Below are 16539 nucleotides of genomic sequence, written 5' to 3'. Positions count from 1 at the left end.
TTAAACTGCAGAAGTTTGCAAATCACTACAATTGTTTTTTACCTGATGGCATGTGTCTCTCAAAAAAGAACAGAAACAGGATGCTACATCCTGATTCTTTGAAATTTACTGGGTCTAAGATACTCTATATGAGGAAACAAATATGACATCGTTTAAAGATTTTACATAGTTTGAAGAAGAAAGATATATCAAATAAATTTTACTGTGAAAACACAAGTTGAACTTCATGAAAAAATTGTGTATGTTTTGTTGTATGAGATGAATTTTTTTCCTCAACATAAACTGACTCTGGAAGAAGCAGTTTCCAAACTTCTTTTCATCATCATACTGAAGGTTATTAGACAAAATATCTGTATATATTCAAGGCAAAGACGTATGACAAGTTGCTTTTTTAGGGGGAAAGAAAGAGGTTTTGTTTATGCAGTCTTTACCTTTATTAGATAATTTTGTCTAAAATTTCATTTTTTACTATCTTGGAATACTACTATTTGAATAAGTTTGCTGCAATAATTTTAATATCCTATTTTTTGTATTACAAAAATGAACACTTTATGGGTACATCATTACTCTGTTCAGAAGGAAGGATTAAATTTTTACAACTGCTTTTTTTTTTTTTTTTTTCTTCCTGTTATTTTTTTGCTGATTCCAGAGTGTCAGTGAAATCTCTAGTAAAACTATGTTTTTCATCTGCAGGATGATAATAAAGAAAATAGTCTATTGCCTAACACTAAATCAGTATTAATTCTTGTAAGCGAAGTCTTTACTTCCAAGAACCGACAGTCAGAACTACCATAGGTTAGAAGGGCCACAGAGGTAATTTCATGTTTCCGTAACATTCTCAGTAGAAGTGTTGCTGAAGGCATTAAGGCTTTACAAAAGCACGACCTCCCTACACGGAGACTCCAAGGTCCTGACCCTACTTTGATTAGCTCCATTGTGCACAATGAGCTTTTGGAGAATAACAGTGGTGTGTTACATATCCATCCAAATCCTTCATATACACTAGTTACAATACAGATGCTTGAAGTCATAGTTATATTCGCTATAATTAATTGCAAGCAATTATGTAGTTAAGATACTGAACAACAAAAAAAAAAAAACCAAGAACCAAAAAATATGCAGTGCCTTGGGGAAATAGATCTTGGGGAATAGAGTATATAGATCTTTTCTTGCATGACAGATGGCAAAAATTCCTCAAAACCACAAATCTGTTGTTTGGAAAAAGTTGATACACTGGCAAAATCTCCGCTGATAACTTTGGGACTACTATAAAAAAAAAATAAAAATCAACCCATTAAAAAAGATGAGCACTCCCAGAGACTGAACCAAAGAAAACATCCACATTGGTAAAACCACTCTAACAGGCCTCATCATTACAGTCAGAATTACAAACTATAACAGTGAACTCTGGGTGAATCCTCCATCTGAGGAATACCCAGCTGAGCCCCAGGGAGTGGCTCGCTGCTGGCCACCCCGGGGTACCCTCTGGAGCTGTTGCAGGATGCACACGAGGCGAGGGGCCACCCATCTTCCCTGCCTCCAAGTCTAATAGTGCCCGGTGGCCTCCAAACCACCCCTGGGAAGCAGGCAGGCAAAGCTCCTGCTTCTTCATTTTGAATCCTACGTGTTTAAGCAGGCTCCGTGCGAGCACTGTGCTGGGACTTCAGGTCTATCCTTTCTACTTGTGTGCCGCACTTTCCCTGGTTTTTCATGGTCGGTAGCCTAGCAAATTGATCTAGCAATCTTGTTTCCATCTGGCTGGAACCACTGCTCTATCCTTGATATCTTTCAAATGTGAATAACATCCTTTTTGCACCTATTCGGCCTGGCACAGAATTAAGTAGCACAAACTACAGTCCGGTGTGTTTCATGTTATCATGGATTATCATTCTCATTTCTTGGAGCTCTCTGACTGTTGCAGCAACTCAACTAACTTCATATATTCTCTGTTTTTGAATGTCACACTTTGGCATCCAGATATTTAGTACATATTTCCCAGTTAATTTTCTTTCTTGTTTTCCATAGATTTTCTCATGTATTATCAGCATACCATCAGTTTCAGTACATCTTAGATAATTAACTTGAGCACAGTCACACTATTTTATACATTAATTGTTACTCAGTTCAATAGCATCTTGGAACTTTACAGCTTAAATCCAGATAAAAACTGTAAACAGAAATAGTTGAGTTCACTATGAAAAGATAGCCACTCTGAACCAAAATAGACTAACAGTTCAGCTATTCACATCTCTGTACAAAGCAGTTTTGAAAGGAAAATATCTTCTGTTACAAAAAAGATAAAAGGATTTAAGATAAATTGCAGTGATTGCTCTGGCTGGAAGTTGGTCAAAACAGCACCCAGATGATTTTACAATGTGATTATAAATGGAATGATTGCAAGTACTTCATTGAATCTGGCTATGATAGAAAACCTTTGATACACATTTTGATGTATATTTGGTATATATGTGTTTGAAAAAATGATTTTTCTCGGGAAAATATTTGCTTTTTGCAAAAGAATATTTAACTCATTGCTGTAAGAGTAAATCTCAAGACTGTGTTGCACATAGTATTATTATTTTTTTAAATGAAAAAGCATAGTTATTTTGAAAGTTCCCTTTCTCCAATAAACTCCAATAACTAATGAATATTCAGAGCCAAAATAGACTGATGATTTTATTTTTTTTATTTTCAGGAGTAATTTTTTCTTCTGTGAGATTCACTGTAAAATTTTAAGGTCCTTTAAACAACGTCTTACAATGTTGTTAACCTCTGCTTTCTAGATATACGATCAGTAATAGAAGCTTACACAAGAGCTAAGGAAATGGCTGACAACAGAAAGGACCTGCTGACAGATAAAGACAGCCAGTATCAGTCTGCTTTCAGATGTTTGTCATCATGATATGTGAATGCAGTATTTATGTTAAACACAGTATCACATTTAAGAATACCCTAAATCTCCAATAGAGACATGGATACTTAAGATTAAAAAATAAATTTGAAAAGCATCAAAACCAAAGTAAATTAAAAGACAACTTGAATTAAATAAAAAAGAAAAATGACAGCAACAGAAAACTTTTCTGGGAGTTTGCATATCTGACTAAAGAAGAAAATACTAGAAATCACACCAATCCACATCTCTATTCAAGCTCACTAAATTACTTTTAACCCCTCAGGAAAATACAGTTTGGTAAAAGAAGAGATGTTTTCTATTATCATGTTTATAGAGCTCAGATCTTGAATTCTGAATTTATTTCATCTAGCTACATTTTAAAGTATATAATTGCATTTTAAACCCTGTGTTTATAGCAAACAGAACTGCAACATTAGCAATTTATTCCACAAACTTTTTATATTAAAAATACAATAAAATACTTGATTGAAAAATATAAATGCTATCAGCACTATGGGCCAGAGAGATTCTTTCTGCCACTGAGTAGTAAAATTCCTTGCATATCAAAAATGATCATGATAGATTGGGCAACCTGAGCACTCACAGGCTGTGGAGAGTGACAGGACCTGCCCTTGCAGCCCAGACAGCTGGTTTAGCTATCAAGTCTTTTGTCCAAAAATACAATTATTAACTAGTCCATAGGAGAGCAGAAAAGCCTTGGGACAGAAAATAAATGGTTTCCTCATATGGAAAATTATTTGTTAGCCTAATTGGTGCTTGGTTTTCTCCTGAAACAAAGAGTTTATTGGTGTGGAAGTGGGGAAGGGGAAGATAAAGGGACCCTGTAAAACTACGCACAGTAATTTCCATTTATATGTCTATCAAATTCTACTGGTTAGGCCCTTAGTTTTACAGGTATTTTATGCAAATTAAATGCATGGAAAATCTGTGTGTGTATTTTTGCCTTCTTTATTTTTTAGCATAGCTCTAGTCTAATTATTTAATCTTTCCAGGTTTTACTCAGATATCTAAAATTTTAAAATTTAATCTGGTATGTTAAAAAGAAAGGTATACAAAACATATGCAATTTCTGCCCTGTTTTGAGGGAATATGGGTATCTAACATAGCCTCCATTTTTTATTCAATATTTTGAATATTTCTAGTCATATCCTTAACAACGGAAGTTGTAAGAAACTATTATAGGATCAAGGAGGTATATTCATAATTATTCTAAATTATCAAATTATTATTGGGCATATCATGATCTTTTCAGAGCTCCCAAATTCTAAGCTTAAATTTTCAAAAACAATTGCCAATTTGAAACCAGTATCAATCAATGACAGCTTATATACAGCAAAAATATCAACGATGTCATCATCCTGTTAGCTTGGATGTTTGTTAAACTCCCCCTCTGCCAGGGTTTCAAGAGGAAAAGTGGCAAGTGTTTCTGCTAGCAATCTTTGCCTCTCTGTGTACTGCTCTGCTTTGATTTTTAAGGAGACAAAAGCATTCTCAAAACGCCATTAAATGTTTCAATCAACAACACAGGTCAAAAGATACCACATGTAGCTGTACCAATGACACAACTACTTACTGCAGGTTTCAGAGGGAAAAGGCAGCTCTTGGACACTTTTGCACATTGTGACAAGACTGAGAGTTAAGGAGATCTGCTTTCAATGTATTCAAACTCAGCCTGTTCCACCTCCAGTGTTACAGCTCTTACCTTTTGCACATTCTCTCACACAGGTAACCCACAAGGTAGTACTTGATTCATTGCTGAATCAAATTGTCTCAGCCTGAAGAACTGCAGCTTTTCAGGGTCTGCATGCTCCAAAGGCATTTCAGCCGCATCTAGACTATTCAAATCAACTGAGCGCATGCTTAACTCTTCTTTTCCACAGCTCAGTTTGTCTTGATCTTGCTAACAGGTTAGAAGATCACCAAGTAGCATGCTAGTATGCTGATATTGCTAGTATTTTACACCAAACACAGAGAATTATGCTCATACCTAAGTATCTTACACCAAACACAGAGAATTATGCTCATACCTAAAACCTGCATTGTGGTTGATTAGCAGGGAATGCAGCATTACATACAGCTGATGATATAGGAAGTTTCAGTCTTATCATCAATATGAATCATTAAGGGGGGAGTTGGCAAGTCCTCTTTGGTGTGCTGTATTAATCTGTATTTGGTATTCTCTTCTACATTTGGCTAAATAATCTTGTCACCAGTTCTGCAAAAATTTGAGTTTTTATCTGGTGGTTTACCTCTTTTACCCCAACTTTGTTACTTGTTGCTCTAATGCGTTACATTCCTAATTACTACATTACTGACTATTACTAATTGCTGTATTATATAACTGGATTTCTCTGCCTTTTTGTAGGTCATTATTTTCTCCTAATAAAACAAATAAAATAAGCCTTATGATACTTTGAGGTTTAAATGTGTGTCAGCTAGTTGCCAGTCTCTGCTTCACCTTTGTTCCTAAAGAAAACAAGCATTTTTCACTATTCTAACTCCTACATAAATCCAGTCCCCTTTACTTTGGCATTCAATGTTTTAAGTTACTCAAGCCCTTTTCTGGTGGTTAGTATGGCCTGAGTTGATGGAGTTCTCTAATTCTTTCTTGATTCTACATTCATTTCACATTGATTGAAAACACTTCTAGGGCTCTGCATACAAGAAGTACCTTTTGTCTCTTTTCTCAGTAGAATAAAGCTTTTCAACTCTCCCCAGTCCATCCACTGGGCACATTCCAGTCATGGGGCAAGGAGAGAGGAATGGCATGATTCCTCGCATCTTTTATCCTTCGTCAGCAGGGATTCCTGAATCTGAGCAGTGGTGAGCATGGCCAGGGGCAGGAGTTACTCACCAAGCATAGCACTATCAATTTGTTTGCCAGAGGAGCTAATTGCAGCAGCACCAAGCATGAAACAAGGCAGAGAGGTCTAGAGAGGTTGTATGAGGTAGTATGGGAACTGAACTCAAACAGTTCAACCAAATGCAAACAAAATGAACCCAGCAGGCTGCTCGCTCAGCTTCTCTGGGCTCCCACCTCAGCCCCTTCCTCCTCACAATGCATCTTGCTTAAGCACCTAAGAACTGAAACACTTAGTTTTTATGCAAAATGCTAAACCAGTCCTATAAAGATTCTTGAAGAAAATTATGTAAACCAGAGCAGTGTTGCAGACCCACTGTATGGTAAATTGCTATTTCCCCCCTGGTGGAACACTCGTGCTACTGTGCTGCTTTCCTGCATTACCAAAACTCAGGGTTTCCTGCACGTCAACATCTACCAGCACTGCATTTCAGACTTTAGTACAAGTTTACTAGTACTCAATATTCAGAAATAGTTGTTCCAATACCAGAAATACTTCTATCTAATGCCCACACAGTTTTTCCTCTCATGTCTCCTTAGACGTAAATATGAAAACCAAATATATTGCTTGCTTTCCTTGTATCTGTGCTGAAATCATACTTCAGCAACTTCTGCACTTAAGGAAATAACTCTACTACACAATATAGTACCTTCCAAGCTCATGTATACAAAATAGTATGGAATACTTAGTTTTCAAAAAATAATGAGGCATGTATACGAATAATAAAAATACAATCTGGAATTTTAACAATCATGAGAAAAAATCTAAGGGAAAATCAATTTTATATTTCAGCAGCTTCTAAGAATACAGATGTCGGGAAGTAAACTTTGCCACAAGCTTCTTAATGTGTGACTATGCACCACAGAATTGTATGTACTTTCCTCTAAAGCTTCTTGTGCTGACTTCCAGAAGTAGAACAAAACATATCCAGAGGTATAATGCTTGATGTCTAATTTCATATTTTAAAATTTAATGTAACTTTTACTGTTATAAATTTTGCTTTCTCAGCAAGGAAGGTTATTTTTTCTTAACTCAAAGTAATCATGAGGGACATACAGTTGCTGTTGACTTCCATTTAAAGAAAGAAATAGAACAGAAAGGTAAAAGAAAATTCCATGTGCTACTTTTCCTGAATGTCACTTAGTGCCTACTCAATGACATTTTTCTCAGGCATGTTATGCTTGACTGCCTGCTTGTGCTAGCTGACAGGTTTAAAAAAATCAGTCTTCATGTACCACACAGAACATATTTCAGTCAGCACTTGAAAGATGTGTTTCAGTTCATGATTCCAGAATATTTTTTTGTAGAAACCAGGTAGATAAATTGTACTTACTCATTTTCTGTCTCTAGATAATATAAGCACTTAATTAAGGGGAATTGAACCAGTGGTAGTAAAAAAGTGAAGATGGAACTCTCATATGGTTTATGAGAGTTACGGTTCTTATATGGCTTTGACATTACACCATTTTAAGTGTCATTTTAAGACTGCATTTCGAATTAATACATATGTGAATATTCGTTGCCTAGTTCCACAAGTTCATTGATGGAATAAATAACTCATTTTCAAATACTGCAACTACACTTTGGCAGAAGAGTAAATTAACTGTTTATTTCTGGAGAAAATTTGTTCAATGTGTGCAATAAATAAATCACCATATTCATAAAATAATTCCATTTATAGTTTTCCTCTTTAATACATTCCAATAATACTGAAGGTAAAGTTTTAATAAAAAAGATAAAAGATGTAGAGTGAGGCCCAATAATATGGTGTAGGTGAAATGGAAAAACAAGGGTAGGAAATGTTTCCTTGTGTAGTTATATTCTATCCAGCTCCTTCACATGAGAGCCCATTTATTCTCTTTACTCCATACCAGTCCTAACTTCTGACTCAAATTTCAGTGAAGCGTTGAGGGAGCAGGAAAGTTAGCAGAATAAGTCTGGTTATACATACAATACATAAAGTAATATTTTTGTGGTACATACAATCATAACACTTACGAGGAGGTCTGCTCACAGTATTACGCTCATCTCTAAAAGGTAACACCTTTCAAAGCCAACAATGACACATGCGAGTATAATTTTGCCATCGGTGTCAACATAAAAGCATCTAAACATGACAATACACCAAGTCCCTCCTACGCGTTAATAAAAATTCCTATGCCTTCTGTGGTAAACCCTACATTTGTAAAATACCCAAATAATCATGCAGCACTTCTACAGAGTTTTTAAAATATTTTAAGCCATTTTCACTGTTTTCTTTTTGCTTTGTCCGTTCTAACTATTTTCATTAATAGGGTTTTTCATTTTGTCATGGGCTTCACTAAAGTTCTTCCTGTTTTCCCACATTGAAATGTACATTCGTCTACATTATCTGCAAAACTGAAAATACTTTAAAAATCTGATGATTTCTTTGTCTTTGAATATTAATGGCTTAGTTTAGAGTAACTTTGCCAGTCCTTGCAGCAAGGAACTACATCCTGGAAGCAGAAGACTAAAACAGACTTCTCTTCCTCAGCCAGCTTTTATAGGTCAGAAGTCTCGTGTTTTCCACTTGCAGTCTGACCTCAATTAATGAAGTCTTTTAGAGGACACTAAATTATTTTTGTATAATAGAAGTTTAAATTGAAAATACCTTGATTATTTTAATTAACACACTGTACATTACATGACCCTGTTCCATATAGCAGGAAATTCTGGATAGTAGATTTGGGGCTGTACTACTACATAACGAATCAGATCTTTGGCAAATTGCCACAGCTGGGATAGAAGCTTTTGTTGATGTACAAAATACCTTTCCAAGAACTAAACTGCCACTATTAAACTAAGTAACACTACATCTTCCAGTTTTCAATAGATCAAGATATGAAAGCCATGAACAGGTTTCAATACCTATCATTCCATCTGTCACTCAAAAAACCTCTTTTTTCCTTCTTTCTGAGTTTTTAAGTCATGTCCCTATTGTTCATTCCAATGGATAATTACACTGCCACTTTTATTTTCTTTAACTTACGCTCCTTAAATTTTAATAATCAAGACAACTCTGTTAAGGGATTTTGCTGCATGTTTCCAATAATCTTGTTATAGACACACAAGAAACTTTTACTGAAGAAACAACCTCCCACTCATCTATCACTTTCTGAAAGGATATTGGCTATTTCAGTTTAGCATATGTTGTTGCTTTTCAAAACAAAACTCCCTTGCCTTAGAATGATAATCTTGTTCCAGCCTGGAATCTGATCCTGCTACCTGTTTGTACTTGCTCATTTTCATTTGGCGATTCCTCTCTTCTACATCCATTGCACCTGTTAAGTTAAAAGAAAATAAATAAATAAATACACAAGCAGTCAATTCAAAATTTGAAGTTATGCACATGTAAGTTTTAACAAAAAGAGATGAAAACTGATTTACTTAAATTACGGTATATATAATTTTATTTTCTGAATTACAATTGTGCAGCAAACGGAAAAGTTGTAAGAGGAGGAAAATAGTAGATAAGTATTTCAGCAGAATCTTAAAAACTGTTGTCCTATCTACACAATTCAAATGAAACTAACTTTGTGGAATAAATGAATGTAAATGAAGCACAATGTTTCCACAGAACAGAATTTTACTATTTCCAAAATAGTCAAGAGAAACTAGTCTTTCATTTTAAAAAAGGAATGCAAAGACAACGTGCTTATGTTGGGTGGAGATCCTGGTTCAGCACTTGTTATAGTGTGGTATGCCAAATTACTAATGAAGTAACAGCCACAGGCTAGCAGACCTTCCGTTTACCATTTGAGCATATTCTTAGTATGCTCAAAACAATTTAAAGATATTTAAAGGAATGTTAAAGAGCCACCCAGTGGCATCAGCTTATTACATTCAAATGACACGCAACTTCAAGAATGATTTCAGGATTCACTACTCTTGGAGCAAATACTTGATTAGTCTCCGTTAGGGATGGGTTCTTACTTATAACTCGGGCAGCAGCTGGTTTCAACCAACTGGTACTGTAACACCACAATTTACTATGTAAAATCATAAGGAATTAAGTGCCAAAGCTGAGGTGGAAAGGTGAGAAACAGAAAAATGAGAGGAAGACAACAGCCCATAATGTTAGAAAAAGATTTGTAAACAAAATATAGTTTATCGTTATATACACACAGGCTTGATTCTCTTCCACTTTAACACAGTACAAATCAATTCATTAGCCACAGAATGCTAAAAAGTATTCCTTTTGACTGACATTTGTCGTAAACTTTCCATAATTCTAACACAAAAGCTGTCTAGGATTAAAATTTCAGAATCCCACTAGTCATAAATGGAAGTTTCTGAACATCCTATGTATTGAATAAGCTGGACTTTGTTTATGGAACTGAGATGGGAATATTAGATTCCAGTGTACATATAAACCTGATTTAAACTCCAAATCTCAGTTTTAAGTCATAATCTAACAGTAAAGTAGGACTTTGCACAGGGCCTCTGAGCTTTGTTTTTGTTTTTTTTTTTTACAACAGTAATGGCAGTAGCAAATACTACCAGACCTGTCAGCTAAATCTTGTAGCACTTCACAGGAAATCTGGAAGGGAATGAAAGGGAGTGCAATAAGGCTAAACTGTACTGTTAGCTATAAACCCTCTGGCTTCTGCTTTTTGTGTTCAAACTCTCCGTATTTACTGCCTGCAAACAACATGACTGAAAAGATTTCATCAAAACTTTTAAGAGAAATGAAAACCAAGAAAAATGAATAAAAGAGGAAAAAAACGTGTTTCATAGGGAGAAACAAAATGAGAAAGACAGCAGCAGATGAAAATTCCTGAAATAAAATATAGCTACTTTTTCCTATCACAATTTTCCTCAACCATTATAGGTCCCATAGCAATATTTGCCACTTTATTATTAAGATGCAGTGATTTTTAAGGATCTAGTTTTAGAAGCTCTAAAGATATATTCTATTAAAAACAGAAACTTTAAACTGGAAAATGATATTTTTTCTTTTTCAATGACAGCAGTAACACATAAGTGGTTTTGAAGGAAAATAACTTTTGCTCAAAGAAAGAAATCACCCTTTGCTGAAATTGTAACACTCTGCAAATCTGCCTGTCATTCTTCAGTAATGTAACAAAGGACTATTTTTCACCAGTAGGTAAACTTTGTCAATTTTTCTTATGAAGTTTTCTTATGAAATCATCACGTGTTCTTTGTCACCAGACATTCTGCCAAATTTCAGGAAATTACAAGTACTGATGAAATAATACCTCTCGAGCACAAATTAGAAATTTCACAATTACTTGTGAAAATATTCAATCTTATCTATGATCAGGTGGTAAAGTGAAAGTTAGGTTTCTACAAATCCAATTTCCGATGATCTGCAAAACCAAGCATTCTGAAATTTGCCATTGAAAATGGGACACATAACCCCTTGGTGTAAATCCTCTGTAGCAAATTAAACAAAACTGGTGGCTCATTTTAGTCTCAAGAGAAAAAGAAGATGGCAAAATTTAGGAAAAAAAATTCAATTCCCATAAAAATTCATTTAAAGAAAATCGAATTTGCTATGTATTTTTGAAACTGCCTTTAACAAGTGAGTGAATCCCGTTATATGCAAAAAGAGGGAACCCTGAGGGTGGTGTAAAGTTCATAATGCAGAAGATCAGCTTTGATTCTACCCTGCATGGAACTGACATGCAGAAAGAGTGTGCAGGGTTATTGGCTGCTGCAGGCTAATAGTGACGTAACTTAAGCCAGATGCAGCCATGATCGGGATGAGAATAGGAAGGTTGGGAGAGTGCCACGGCACTTCCCGTTCATGTGGTCCAGCATGCACAAGTGTCACGCCAAGTGGTGGAAGTGCAGGGCTACCATCATCTCCACTGCTGCTGGCAAATCTGTACTTCGCTGAAACCTGTCTGGGAGTTCAGCAGGAGCAGAAAGCACTTCCAGGGAGCTCATTAACTGTCCAGGTGCACTAGGAAGCTCCAGCTCCTAACATGATTTTGGTAACCAAGGCTGAACATCAGTCCTATACTAAGGACCCCCCTGTAATCAGGAGGTGTATTGGAGTGTGAGTAGGCAAATCAGAATTAACCTGGATCTAGCTATTATCAAGAGTGGTGAAGATGAAGAGGTATAAGCTTTCACACTGGTAGCACAAGGCTGACTGAGCACTTGTGTTATTCAGGTCCTTAGCCAGAGCCCAGCACCACACATTTTCAAGACCACAGAGACTGGTACTAGAAAAACTAAAGATACTTCTGACATACTTTCATGCATTGCCACATTGTACATGTGTATGCAACCAAATTCTGGCCAGGCGAAAGCGAGTTCATTTGTACCCTTCTGCCTTAACACCCTTCCAGAATTTTTGCTTCTAGACAGCAGCTGTCTGTGCCTCCAACTGAAATGTCCAGTGACACCCAAACTTCAGCCATAGGAATACAAAAAAAATTAAGAAAGACTGATGGAAGGACAAAGCCTTGTTTTGCTCATCAAACATAACTGGGATCATTACACTGTAGGCAACACCTTGGAGTTCTGCTTCTCTTGAACAACTATCCAAAATTAAAAAGCCCGTGGCCTGAACGTGGCTCAGAGGGGTTTTCATCAGCACAAGGAAATTCCCAGCTGACAAACAGTTAGTGCTGATTTAATACCAGCCATTCTCCATATTTTCAGAAGAGAGTGTGCTGAAGGAAATCAGCACAACTACAGTGCGCAGTCCTGAAATGCCAGCATAAGGTGCCCAAGTGCTGTGCGCAGCAACCTTGCAACCTGCCCTTGGATCTGCAAGGACTGCATGGAGACACTAATCTGTGCGAGGGCTTAGCACTTTAGTGCCTATGTATATTAAGCCTTAGGCTGCACAAATTGGAGTTTAGCCTTTGTTTTTATCTATGCAAATGTAAGCAGCACATAAGGAGGTATAAGTAAAAGTTTAACTACAGGATATTCTGTAACAGAAGATAAGGAAACATCTCAAGACACAGACAAAAAGGGTGACTGGAGGCTGCAGGAGCAAATCAGGAAGAGACCCCAGACACTTCACACAGGATTAGATGAGCAGAAGTGCCATTAGGAAATCAAACAACCTATAAAGACTATAAAGGTCAGTAACAATTGACAGGTGGGGCCCCTCTTCAGAGGCACCCAGCTGGAGCTGTAACTACTGTTGCATACTAAACACAGTAAAAGAAGGAACTCAGATTCTTTTATAAAAGCAGAATTTAGGGACAAGCCCTGTTGAGGTGGCACCTGCATAATTCCTGCGATGGTCTAGGTGGCAGCTGTATAATTCCTTCAACATGACTCAGGACAGGCACTGGAATCACAGCTCCAGCTTTGAAGGCAAACCATTATCTTCATGTTTTGACTTGAAATAAGATAAGCTTCAGCTGCTTCACCATTAAAGTTTTCCTCATAACTGAAAACTAAATGTTTGTTTCATCCTAAAAATGTTAAGGGGCTGTAATCAGTGGTGTAGTTAATATCTAACTTTTCCTGACCTCAACTGCTGATAGAGTCACATTTTCACAAAGAGATAAGCAATCATTTAATTCAGCCTGGAGCTAACAACAATTATTTGCTCTTTAGGTCAAATATTGGTTGTTCTTAAGGGTAAGAGTCTGGTCCACACCAGAGACAAAAGGGACATCAAAACGGCCTTATCACCCAGCTCAGCCTAAGGCAGACCTATCTATTTAAAAAACACAAATAAGAACAACTGGCATCTGTGTTCTTTCTCTCATTGCCTTCTCCAGTGGGAATTACTAAACTGTTCTAGCTACTATAGATACTGGTGATGATGATGTGTTTGGAGAAGGAGTTTGCTGTACAGCGAGGCTTCTGAGGCACAGAGACTAAAAGGGAAATCTGGGGTATGGAAGTAGAGTGGAATTTCTCTTAAAATATTAGGACAGATTTAGTTTTGGATAGGCATGGACAAGAGGGATACAAAATCTGGGATGCACAGCAGCTCAGGCATTGGGGGGAAACTAGTAATGAGGGAACTACAGAAACATTGAGATTTTGGAAGTCAGAAACCTGTAACAGAGAGGGAAAAGGCAGTATGCAGGTGAGCACACTGTGCCTGGAGTGGGGAAGACAGAACAGAATTCTTGAGGTGTATGAGAGCCGTCCTTAGCTGATGCTGATCTCTTCTCATTTCTCACCCTAATATGACTCCTTCAAAAAAAGCAAGGGAAATACATTTGGGAACCTTTTCTTAGTTTCCATTTCCTAGTGTCTGTTTTGAAATCCCCAAAATGCATCAAAACTGTTATCCAAGTCCCTGGTACACATTTGCTTAAACATAATAGATCAAGGAATTTAAAGGTCAAAAACATGAAAAAATTTTGAATAAGTCACCCTACCTGTATCCCCATTCTCTGGATCTGCTTTCTTTTCTTCTATAAACAAATGAAAGTAATATGTAAAACAAAAAGGGGAGGAGAGAGAAAATGCAGAAATAATAATAAAAGTAATATAAATCATGCATTAAAAATGAAAAGTGAAGAAAAACCACCAAATTAATTTAATTTGATGAGTTTAGTCAACCAACCAAGTATGGTGCTCTACATCCAGAGGCATATTCACTGCATGCTCGTGTATACATTTGTGCACTCTTATTGAAGACTTATTGGAGGGAACTCAGGGGTATTTTGTGCACTTCCAGAATCATGAACACGCTCAACACGAAAGAGAGCAAGGCAGGTGTCAGGCATAGTTACTTTACAGTTTCCTTCAATAGGATGACACAAAAATAAAAGTAAAAAATTTACTTGTGCTGTATGTTTTATGCAGTGCACACACAATATGCAGTCTACTGGTTCAAGCATAAAAATTGAATGCGTCAGAATGGTTTTCAGTAATTATTTTAAATCTTCAGTGGTTTAATCAATTCTCATAGCTTCTACAGGTTAAAAGGTTTAATAATGATATTACTGTAGCTTGTCTTAGAGTTAAAAAATGATGAAGAACAAAAGACATTAACAGCAATACTCAGATCATAGTTCATGCACTTAAATCCAGCTAACTGATGCCAACAAATATTCTGAATGCATATCAAAGGTTGTAAATGGCTCAGGGCATTCCTCTATTACAAAGAAATGAAAATACATTGGATCCCTATCAAATACTTTGGCAGGCCATAAATACTGCACTCTGAAATCCAAGTTTGGTAATTAATGCAAAAGAATTTTAAGTCAAATGAAATTTACTTTAATTAGAAATCCATTAACTTTTAAATAGACTCTCTGTTTCTTTTTCTTACTGTAAGCCAAAATGATATTAAATTCAATTAAAACAATCCCATGAATATGGAGCAACAACCCCCAAGCTACAAACCAAAAATAGCACGCATTTTTAGAATTAAATATTTTTCCAGAATTATTGGTTATTGAGGGTTGCTCATGAAATTGTGATCTACTTTATAGTACACAGAAAGAAGAGGGAAACAGCTGTTATTTTTTAAGGAAATATCATTTTGTAGTTGGGTATCAAAGCAGAGGATAAAGTCATACTTAAGAAGAAATCATACTGGAGCAAAGTAGATGTGTAAGAAAGAAAAATATGCTCCTGCAGAGAGCATAAATAATGTGTCACACTTTGATAAGATCTGGCATCCCATCCTGTGTGGGATCAAGGCTGCTCTTCTGCTGGCAATTCCTAGTGGAACTGTTAGGCAAATTAATGGGAAACAGATATGGCAAGTCATAAGCCTACACTTTTGTAAACCAGTGGGTACCAAAATGAAACCTCTCCCATTCCCTGGCCTCTCCTGCCCCATATTGTGCACAGTTTATAAATAAGGCCTTTTGAATTCTTCTGGTTTGGCATTTGGGTAGCCTGGCCTATATTGTCTGTGTGGGTTGTGGATACTGCTAGGAAAACAGCAGAAATAGAGATAGTTGTGTTTTCTTTTCAAGCTTTCAGTTATATTTTTTTTAAAACTGCTATCACCATTATAAACACTACAAATACCACACTGTCTTCTACTGCCTCATTACTCTCTAAAGCAGAAAGAGATTTGATAACAATACCACTGATTCAATATAACACAAAATAGATGAAAATGAAGTCAGTTTTTAAAATACGCTTGAGTTTGAGCTCAGATAGAATGATGACATTCCTAAATTATTTCATACCCATGGTGAAAAGAAATCTTTACTTTGCCTGAAATATCTTCTTAATACAGAAATCTAATACTATACGGTAATCCCTTTTTTAAAATGCCTAGAAGTCCATTCATTGACATGTCTGTTGTCTTTCCCCTATGAGTCTTTAAATAAAGACATTGTCAAAATAAGGGAAAATTGAAACCTGCCCGACTTTCGCTTGTTCTTGCTCCATGTTTAAAAATGATATAGAAAAATATTTCCAAATTGACTTCTAGAAAATAGTACCATAGTATTAGCAAGCATTAATTCTATTAGGTTCTTGAATTTTAAAAGTGTAACTGAAGTGCTGTGACATTTATTATAAATTTCTACAATAAATAAATTCTCTAGATTTTTCCAATCAAGGTCAGCATAGTGGGTCCTACTCTCCAAACTGAGGTTTCAATTGCATTGTAAAGAACTGTCTGAAGAAGTATTAGAAAGAACAGAAGACTGAATTGAGTAAGATCTCACCTTGGTGGGAAGCAGCAGAACTGAACAATATCAGTATTATCCACTGACCACATAAAACAATACTAAATTCTCAACAGAAAAGATTGTCACAGCAGCTATGGGCCTAGTCATCACCTCTTAAAAGAATTCAGAGCAGGTTCAGAATGTTGATGCT

The 16539-nt window shown here is 36.2% G+C and overlaps 1 protein-coding gene across 50 annotated transcripts in view; it reads right to left on the bottom strand.

The window, feature by feature from the left end:
- RIMS2 (regulating synaptic membrane exocytosis 2) overlaps window positions 1-16539 on the bottom strand; it is a 485006-nt gene that overhangs the window by 87396 nt on the left and 381071 nt on the right. For 32 of the 50 annotated variants that reach the window (XM_040587603.1, XM_040587571.1, XM_040587572.1 and 29 more), the window contains 2 exons: window positions 14127-14162; window positions 8977-9077 (listed from right to left, as the gene is read on the bottom strand). In XM_040587603.1, the coding sequence (XP_040443537.1) occupies window positions 8977-9077; window positions 14127-14162 (137 nt within the window). The remainder of the gene's footprint in view (window positions 1-8976; window positions 9078-14126; window positions 14163-16539) is intronic. The other 18 variants (XM_040587605.1, XM_040587616.1, XM_040587617.1 and 15 more) reach the window with 5 other exon arrangements.

Source organism: Falco naumanni, chromosome 3 (genome assembly GCF_017639655.2).
Source record: "Falco naumanni isolate bFalNau1 chromosome 3, bFalNau1.pat, whole genome shotgun sequence".
NCBI lineage: Eukaryota > Metazoa > Chordata > Aves > Falconiformes > Falconidae > Falco > Falco naumanni.
The sequence above is the reverse complement of the archived record's forward strand: the minus strand, read 5'-3'. Positions and strand labels throughout refer to the sequence as shown.